Genomic DNA, 9,592 nt, shown 5'->3' with positions numbered 1-9,592 from the left:
AAGGCAACTGATGAATGCACTGCTAAGCCAAGCCTGCAAGCGCTCAAGTAGCTCATCTATGGGGGGCATCGAAGGCTGAAATAATTGGAAAGCACTATCTCCTATCCTTTTTCTTCACCAGAACCAACTTGTGCAAAGCCATTGTACTTGGCGGTTGAACTTTGCTTCTTCTTTGCCCCTCTATTTCTTCTTCAATGTGCGATGATGCCTTAAGAGCGAGTTCTATGAGGTGCGTTTGGTGTCTATCGAGTTACCGGCCAGCTAAAATATCCTCCCTAAAGGGCAACCCTTCCTGCAATTGCGTCTCCTTCTGCTATTTTTCTGATGTTGGCTAGGTGGAATTCCTAAAGAATTGTCGTGGTGGGCAAATCACGACGGGGTGCATGCGTTTCTTCTTTGTTCACTGTTTCTTTTAGGGTCAGTTGAAAACGAGAAGGGCCCTTATGCCTCCTTATTTCGTGATGCAACTTCCTCTATCCTTTATGCAGATGATGCAAATGTTGTTAGGAGATCAAAGGAGTCCTTCCTCTCATTGCGTCCCCGCACATAAACCTCATTAGTGCCTCCTTGAGGCAGCATACGGCCTTCCACTGGGAGAGCGATGAGATAATTAGAGTTATTTCGTGGTGAACTATTCCGATGTAGAACGCCGCAATAAAAATAAAGTAAATGAGTAATTTCTGAGTTGAGCTCGCATTCTAAGCCTATCATTGTCTACCGATCCTCGAATGTTCTGCATAAGCAGCGAGGGGCTATGGCAGAGACTGCGTTAATCAATAAACAGATATACTGCAGCGATTCGCTGTATTTTCAGGTGTACTGACAACTTAGCAGACTACGCCAAGTAACACCAGCAACTCTTCGTCAATAATAAGAACATCGAGAACTGAGCACTGAGTTATAGTGGGGCGGATATACAGGATCTGTCCTATTTAAATTATCAACAAAGGCAACAGCACTCCTCATAAATTGTTTTCGTTGTATTAACATTCCCTCTGGATAGGGCCCTTCCACTGCATGCATTCTAAGGCTAAAGGGCATCCAGCCGTTAGCCACTCCACCGCCACAGGGAAGACCCAGATCAATGAACACTGTGCGAGCGAAGAAGATTCTTCTGTTGAGGCCTTAGGGGGAGAGGCTCAAAATGTCGTCTTCTATTTATTTATAGTGGGGCCTACAGGGATCGCCAGTGCTGCATGCAGCAATAAAGCTTTAATGCTGGGTTATATACCCTTTGAACTAAATAGCACTAGTAAAGAGAGGTTTCTTGTCTCTTTGATCTGAGCAGTGCTACACACTCCATGGGGACCTGTATTGACAACCCGTGGTCTTAGAAGAGGACCTTCGGGAGGTGTAGTAGATGGAAGGAGCTTCAGATAATAGTCTTCTAGAGGCAGCGGCCCCACACAGCACACAGCAGCAGTCGTGCGAGGAGCGGCACACCAAGTTAGTGCTGTTCAGGAGACAAAGCAAAGCAAATCTGAGCTGCAGCACCCCTTAATGCAGCTCTCATTGGAAGGCCTCCCCACACAGCAGCTTAGCTTAGCCCCTTCTGATGGATGCACTGACACCCCCGTACAGAGGCGTAGACAATATCAGCGTAAGCCTGCTCTAAGTAGCCGACCTTCGGTAGAAGAGAAGGACTTCTACAAGCTCTTCTAAGACGATATTACTCGTTTTTAGAGTGTATGTCGCTGAGTGCATGCAGGCGCCTTATTTGCTGTCTTTTACCAGCTTGTGTGTACACTGCGAATAAGAGCAGTGGTAGATAGGTGTGTATGTACAGCGCATAGTCCATAGGGGGTGTATGTACACCTGAATAGAATAAGAGACGCTGAGGCGTTCTTCTGCTTGCTTTTCTTAAAAGAAAGACAACAGCAGCAGCTGCTTTTGCTGCTGCAGCAGATGAAGAGGGTAGAGGAGGCAGAAGAGGTGCCTGCTGGTGGCTGTTGAGTGTGTTGAATGATCTTTTTAAAAGCAAAAAGGCGCAGAAGATCGAGGGTTTAGGGTTTAGAGTTTAGGGCTTAGGGTTTAGGGTTTAGGGTTTAGATACACAGAGTTGCTGCAGCTAGGCAGCAGCCGCGCAGCAAGAGAGCTGCAGACAGCAGCAGAGGTTTGTTTGTTTATTTCGTGTGACGAGTGTATAAACCCTTTTTATAATTATTTTAATTCAATTATTTATACAAATAAACACTCTTTAGAAGAGAGTTCAAGCATTTATACTCTCTCTAGACCTCAGCAAGCTTCTGCTGCTGCGAGCTGCAGCAGCTTATCTATTGGTTTCTGCTCTTCCTTAGCCACCCTTAATCCCTATCTCTACTTAAGTTCTGCTGTCTCTTATTCTGCTTCTCCTGCTCTTCTTCTTCTTTCTTTGCTGCGGCAGCAGCAGCAGCAGCAGCAGCAGCAGCAGTGCTTCCTCCCAGCTGCACAGGCAGGGGCCCCCCTTACCCCTGTTCTTTCTGGGCCTCAAGGCCCCGGGGGCCCCCTTCCTGCTGCAGGGCCTCCATAAACTCAGCAGCAGCAGCAGCAGCAGGGACAGCAGCAGCAGCAGCATCAGCAACAGGTGTAGCAGCAACTTCTGCTGCTCTGGTCGTTAGCGACGCCTGCACTCTGGGGCTTCTTGTACGTCTCTACGAAGCTCTAAGCCTTTGGAGGGCCCCCACCACTTCTATTACCCTTTGTTTGTGTGTTGTGTGCTGCTGCGCTGCAGCAAGCTCCCCTGCAGCATAGCAGCAGCAGCAGGGTTGCCGTGTTGCTGCTTGCTGCTGCTGCTACTTCCTGCAGCAGCACCGTTATCTATGGAGGGCCTCTCCCCCCAAACCGTAGGCCAGGCCGGGGCCCCCAACGACAACGGGCGGCCTGTGGCTATAGAGCAAGGCAGCAGCAGCAGCAACAACAACAACAACAACAACAACAACAATATCGTCTCCCACGATAGAACAGTTCCTGTTCTGCAGCAGCAACCGCAGCCACAGCAGCAGCAGCAACCGCAGCCACAGCAGCAGCAGCAGCGTGCATTTGCAGCTATGAACGATGGCACCAACGAGATAGGTGATGGCGTCTCAAGGGGTTCAAAAGGAATATCGCTTGGGGGCCCCCCGGGGGGCCCCCCTGGGGGCCCCTCTAAGACAAGGGGTTATTCAATGTATATACACTGCACGACTTGGGCGAGCGACAGCCACGGCTTGTTTGATTATGAATCGAGAAATGTTGCGAAGAAGACATACAGAATTAACTGCATGCGTGAGTGCTGCTGCTGCTGCTGCTGCTGCTGGTGCTGGTGATGCTGGTGCCGGTGCTGCTGTTGATTGTGTTGTTGTTGTTGCTGCTGCTGGTGCTTCTACTTAGGCTGCTGGCTGCTGCTGTTGATCGTGCGAGTACTGCTGAATGCTTGCTGCTGCTGCTGCTTCGGTTAATTGTGCTGCTGCTTCTGCTGCTTTTGCTGCTGCTTTTGCTGCTGCTTCTGCTGCTGGTGCTGTTGCTGCTGTTGGAGATATGAGGCGTCGGGCGTGTTCTCTTGTGTGGTGGAATCTGCTGCTGCTGCAGCTGCTGCTGCTGGTGGCTGCTGTTTGCTGCTGTTTGCTGCTGCAGTGTGTTGCGCTGGCTTAGAATTTGTGCGTGTGTCTCCGTTGCTGTGCCTGTGCGTCTCTTTACTCTTGTCTTTGTCTCTCTGTCTCTGTCTCTGTTTCTGTCTCTGTCTCTGTCTCTGTCTCTGTCTCTGTCTCTGTCTGTCTCTGTCTGTGCTGCTGTCTCCTTTTGTCTCTGCGTCTCTGCGTCTCTGTCTCTCTTTCTCTTAATGTCTCTGTGTCTCTTTCTTAATGTCTCTGTCTCTCTTTCTTCGTTGTGTCTCCGTCTCTTTATGTCTCTGTCTCTGTCTCTGTCTCTCTTTATCTGTCTCTGTCTTTGTCTGTATTTTTTTTATTGTTGTCTCCGTCTGTCTTTGTATCTGTCTCTGTCTTCGTTTCTGTCTCCGTCCCTCTCTGTCTTTATCTCTGTCTTTGTATGCATGCCTGCGTATGTTGCTGCATGCATGCATGCATGCATTTGTGTACTGCTGCTGTATGCACGCATGCATGCATTAGTCTGCTGCTGCTGCATGCATGCATGCATTATTGCTGTGCTACATTTATTGTTAAATGTTTGTTTGAGGGGTAGATCTTCGGTGTATATACCCGTCTGTTTCTGCATGCATGCATGCATTTTTCTGTATTTGTTTATTTCTTATGCGTTGCGGTGTCTGCTGCTGCTGCTGCTGCTGCTGCTGCTGCTGCAGATGATTCATATTGCTGCATTAGAATAGCGGGCGAAGTATCTGTCTCTTCTGAAGAAGAAGCTGTGGGGTTGCTGCAGCAGGCAAGAGCAGCAGAAGCAACAGAAGCAAAAGCGCTGCTGAGGATTACATGGATAGACGGGGCTTACTGCGTGCTGCCTCCACCTCCTGCTGCTGCTGCTGCTGCTGCTGCTGCTGCTACTCCTGCTGCTCCTCTTGCTGCTGCTGCGGCTGCTCCTGGTGTTGCGGACACGCCTGCGCCACCAGCTGCAGCGCAGCTCAGTACACGCCAGCAGCAGCAGCAGCAGCAGCAGCAGAGACAGCCTGCGCTGGAGCCAGCAGCAGCAGACGCAGCAGCAGCGGGCGCAACAGGTGCAGCAGGTCGGCAGCAGCAAGAGCATCAGAATTGGGGGGCATCGCCTGCATCCAACGGTGGAGATGAGAACGCAGCAGCAGCAGCGGCAGCAGCGGCAGCAGCAGCAGCAGCAGCAGCAAGTGCAGCGCATGCAACAGCAGCAACAGAGAGGACAGGAGCAGCAGCAGAGGCAGACGAAGATGGAGAGACCCACCGAAACAACAGCGGCTGTTACACTTCGTTTCCAGCAGCAGCTGCAGCAGCTGCTGCAGCACAAGCAGCGGCTGCTGCTCGGGGTGCAGCAGCAGCAGCAGCAGCAGCAGCAGCAGAAGCTCCTGCTGCAGCGGCAGCATCAGACCCGCCAGCACGATCAGGCTCAGCAGGAGCGCGTGGGGCCCGGACAGCTTCTTCAACAAGCCAGGCTGAGGTGAGCAGCAGCAGCAGCAGCAGCAGCAGGAATAGCTGCAGCTGCAGCAGCAGCAACAGCAGCAGCAGCAGAGATTTGTTGTTCTTCACCACAGCTCTCCTCTGCCCCGTAAACGCTTTTTATCTTGTCTGCTTCTTCTGCTGCTTCATTTGCTGCTGCATCTGCTGCTGCCTTATTTGCTGCTGCAGTAAGTGCAGCAGCTGGCTTAGCTCTCGTTGAGTTTCCAGCAGCTGCTGCTTCTGTTGCTGCTGCTTCTGCTGCTGCTGCTCCGTCTAGTGCTGCTGGCTTATCTGCATCTGCGGTCTTATCTACTGCTTGCTTGTTGATGTTAATGATCGTTAGCTGCTTCATCACACTACTGCTGCTGCTGCTGTTGCTGCTGCTGCTGCTGCTGCTGCTGCAGGCGGAGAAGGTATGGTTGGTGGTGCGCAGTTTGCGAGACAGCGGCGGCGTCCGTTTGAGTGAAGGAGATGTAATAAAGTTAGGCAGATACAGACTCAAAGTAAAAGAAGCTGTTCTAGATCAGCAGCAAGCGCTGCAAGCTACTGCCAGGTATCATCTGTGCTGCACTTGCATGCATACTCGCGGCTAGCTAGCTAGCTAGCTAGCTTGCGCTCTCTGGGTAGATAGCAGTTTCCTTGCTTTGTGGCTAGCTAGCAGCTACCTTGCTGTGTCGCTAGCTAGCCGGCTAACTAACTAGCTAGCTAGCTAGCTAGATAGCTAGCTTGCTGCGTGGGTAGCTAGCTACCAAACTATCTATGGGGCTAGGTAGCTAGCCATGCGGCTAGGCAGCTAATTCTGTGGCTAGCTAGCCAGCTAGCTAGATAACTAGCTACACACGCACACTCAAGCCCAGACGCACCCAGCTAGACACACGTACAGACAAAAGACTTAACCACTCCTGATGCTGCAGATGCTGTTGCTGCCGCCACTACTACTGCTGCTGGTGCCGATGCTGATGCTTTTGCTGCTGCTGCTGCTGCTGCAGGCAGCGTCCTCACCTGGGAGACGTCGATGACTGCGAGACGGTGGCGCCTGAGCCGGAGAGCGCAGCAGCAGCAGCAGCAGCAGCAGCAGCAGATGCAGAGTTTGATTCAGGGGAGGAAGTAGCCCCAGCAGCAGCAGGAGATGGCGATGATAGCGCAGCAGCGGCAGCCCTTGAAGGTGCAGCAGCAGCAGCAGCTGCTGCTGCTGCTTCCGTCAGCTGCCCTGCGGCAGCAGCAGCAGCAGCAGCAGCAGAGCAACCCGTCTTCAGCAGGATGCCTAGCAGAGAGGCATTTGGGCCTTCCCCTGTGGCGACGCACGCAGCCGCAGCAGCAGCAGCAGCTGCTGCTGCTGCTGCTGCGGCTGCGGCGCTGCCTCCAGGGTCTCCCTTGAGGGCCGTGGCAGCAGCAGCAGCAGCAGCAGGCAGCAGAGCTGCTCTCGCAGGGCCCCTCTCTCGCTGTGTCTCTGAAGGCTGTCTCCTTACTCCGAAGGGCTCTGGTGTAGGAGCTGAGCTTTTCTACGACGCTGGAGAAGCAGCAAACCACTCAGCTGATGGTGACTGTCTAGGGTTTAGGGTTTAGGGTTTAGGGTTTAGGGTTTAGGGTTAGGGAAGGAGAGGAAACTGTGTTCCGGTCCTGGGCTGTAGCCGCTTCTGCAGCTGTTGCTGTAGCTGTTGTTGGCGTAGCTGTTGCTGCTGTAGCTGCTGCTGCTGCTGCAGTTGGTGCTGCAGTTGCTGCTGCTGCTGGACGGCTTTGTTTGCTTGCTGCAGGGGCTTCAACTGGGGGAATGCGCCCCCTTAGTGCTGATGCAAGAGCCAGCCGAAGGTGAGGCTGCGGCGCTGCAGCAGCAGCAGCAGCAGCAGCAGCAGCAGCGAGCCTTTGCTGCTGTTCGTTTGCCTCGCTGCTGCTACTACCCTTGCTGCTGCTGCTTCTCTTGCTGCTGCTTGTGCTTCTGCTGCTGCTATTGTTGCTATATCTGCTGCTGCTGCTGTGCTTGACGAGCAGAGCATTCATCTGCTGCTGTTGTTGCTGCTGCTGCTGCTGTGTCTGTTGCTGCTGCAGCAGTCTCTTCTCTAGGCCCGCCTGCCGCATTTGTCTTTGTGAAGCAGCAGAAGATGATAACCCCGATACAAACCCTCTTGTCGCTCCTTGTCGCTGCAAAGGTAAACCCTAAACCCTCATAAACCCTAAACCCTCATAAACCCTAAACCCTCACAAACCCTAAACCCTCACAAGGCCTAAACCCATGCACAACCCCTAAACCCTCATGTACGCCGCTAACCCTTTAGATACATGTCTTTAGGGTTTAGGGTTTAGGGTTTGGGCCGCGGGCATGCTAAAAAACCCTAAACTAAAACCTTAGACTGCTGTAATCATTGTCGTCTGCGTTGCTGTTGTGCTGCTGCTGCTGCTCGTGTTGCTGCTGCTTCTGCTGCTGCTGCGGTGTACAGGCAGCATGCAGTTTGTGCATTTGCAGTGCCTACGCACCTGGATGGAGGGCCGCTTAAACATTCGCAATGTAAACCCTAAACCCTCACCTCAACGAAAACCCTAAACCCTCAGCTGAACCAAATATAAAGCCCTAAACCCTCCTCTCGACTTAAACCCTAAACCCTTATCTAGTCTAGAAACCTCAAGCCCTTGGCTTCTTGCTCGGGGGTGTCGGGGCTGGCGGTTGATGCGCGGTGATTTAGGGTTTAGGGTTTAGGGTTTAGGGTTTGTTTTTCAGGACGGCTCTACGGTTGGATATTTCCTCCGCTCTTTGGACTGTGAGGCCCCTTTGCATCTCTCGCGCTAGCTAGCTAGCTAGCCACCTATCTCTTTATCTATCCATTTAGCCAGCAAGCTAGCTAGCTAGCTAGTTAGCTAACTACCCGTCTATCACTCTGTCTGTTTAGCTAGCCAGCTAGTTGGCTAGCTAGCCACATATCCATATATATAGCTAGCTAGCTAGGTAGTCACCTGTCTATCTATCTATATAGCTAGCTAGTTAGCTAGCTAGCTAGCTAACCGCATATCTAGCTAGCTAGGCAACACGACTTTGCAGAAGCTACGCTACAGCTTCATACCTGAAGCATCTGTTGCTTCTGCCCCTGCTTATGTCGCTTTTGCTGTTGCTGCTTGCATTGCTGCTGCTATCGCCATTGCTGCTGCTGTTGCTGCTGCTGCTGCTGCTGCTGCTGCAGGTGAGCTGTGCAAGGCGCCGTATCCGTCTTTGGTGGAGGCTAATAGAAAAGTTATTGAGCTCTTCGCAATACCCAGGCCTCAGTTCCCCTACTTTATATTAGGTACGCCCCCAGCAGCTAGCTGTGCAACTAGCTAGCTAGCTAGCAACTAGCTAGCTAGCTAGCTATTCAGCTAGCTAGCTTTGCCTACCGAGCTGCCTAGCCACTTGCCTAGCCAGCTAGCTAGCTAGCTAGCTGGGGACATGGCGGTGGCGTGATATTGTTGGTTGGTTGGTGGCGTTGCTTAGTGTAGGGTATCGGGTTAAGGGTTTGGGGTTTAGGGTTTGGGGTGTTTTAGGGTTTAGGGTTTGTGTGTTTAGAGCCTCGGAGCACTCAGCCAAGTGCGGGGGGGGGCTCGGCGCCTCCTCGGGGGTTGCATGTTGTATCCCTCTCAAATAGGAAGGTTGCGAGGCTGGGCAGAGGCCACGACTCTGATATTCGTCTGAGTGATATATCGGTCTCGAGGTTTCACGCTCTTATTCGCCACCAGCAGGCATGTCCCAACCCTAAACCCTAAACCCTAAACCCTAATGCGGACTGTACACTGCAGTGCACGCTTGCGGAAGACGGGTTAGGGCAGACGGTGGTTTAGGGTTTAGAGGGAGGGTTTTGATGGGTTTTTAGGGTTTGGGAGGGTTTATTAGGGTTTATTAGGGTTTATGAGGGTTTATTAGGGTTTATGAGGGTTTATGGTGAGGGCTTGCTAGGGTTTGTTGGGCGTCTTTATTAGGAGGGTTTGCTAGGGTTTACGAGTAGGATAAATATATTTACTATTACGAGTAGGATAAATATATTTACTAGGGTTAATTCCTTTGTTTATTAGGGTGTATTAGTGATTAGGGTTTAGGACTGAAGGGTTTATGAGGGTTTATTAGGGTTTGCTAGGGTTTGTGGTTTAGGGGGGGTTTTATCTAGAAGATCAAAGGAGTAAATTCGGCACATTGCTGGAGTTAAAGAGGCCCCTAAAAGTTGAGCGGTGGCTCAGTGGAGTGTCTTTTCAGGTTCGTTTTCTATTTCTCCTTCCCTTTCGGGTTTAGGGTTTAGGGTTTAGGGTTTAGGGTTTGAGGGTTAGGGTTGGGGGTTTAGGGTTTTCTAGAGCGATTCGTGGGGCTTAGTAGGGAGGGCTTGTTAGGGTTTTAAGGAGGGTTTAGGGTTTAACAAACCCTCCGTAAGGGTTTGTTAGGGTTTAGGGTTTAGGGTTTATGAGGGTTTAATTTAATGCATTTTAGAGTTCAGTGGGGTCTCTGAGGGTTTATAACATTTTCTTTGCTTTTGTTTGTCTCCTTCATATTGTTCTTGACGCTTCGCTGCTCTTCTTGGGGTCTTCTCTTG

At 51.6% G+C, this 9,592-nt stretch overlaps 1 protein-coding gene across 1 annotated transcript; it reads left to right on the top strand.

The window, feature by feature from the left end:
* Window positions 1-2,798: 2,798 nt before the first annotated feature.
* On the top strand, window positions 2,799-8,777 carry EAH_00053290 (forkhead-aasociated domain-containing protein, putative; the record flags this gene model as incomplete). Its single annotated transcript, XM_013391075.1, has 11 exons — window positions 2,799-3,243; window positions 3,592-3,640; window positions 4,296-5,160; window positions 5,456-5,604; window positions 6,041-6,591; window positions 6,806-6,860; window positions 7,098-7,198; window positions 7,487-7,554; window positions 7,765-7,804; window positions 8,222-8,323; window positions 8,581-8,777. The coding sequence occupies 11 exons, from the start codon at window positions 2,799-2,801 to the stop codon at window positions 8,775-8,777; spliced, it is 2,622 nt and encodes an 873-aa protein (XP_013246529.1).
* Window positions 8,778-9,592: the final 815 nt, after the last annotated feature.

Source organism: Eimeria acervulina, genomic scaffold, assembly GCF_000499425.1.
Source record: "Eimeria acervulina Houghton genomic scaffold, Eah_scaff979, whole genome shotgun sequence".
Lineage (NCBI taxonomy): Eukaryota > Apicomplexa > Conoidasida > Eucoccidiorida > Eimeriidae > Eimeria > Eimeria acervulina.
This window is presented reverse-complemented; position numbering and strand designations above follow the sequence as displayed.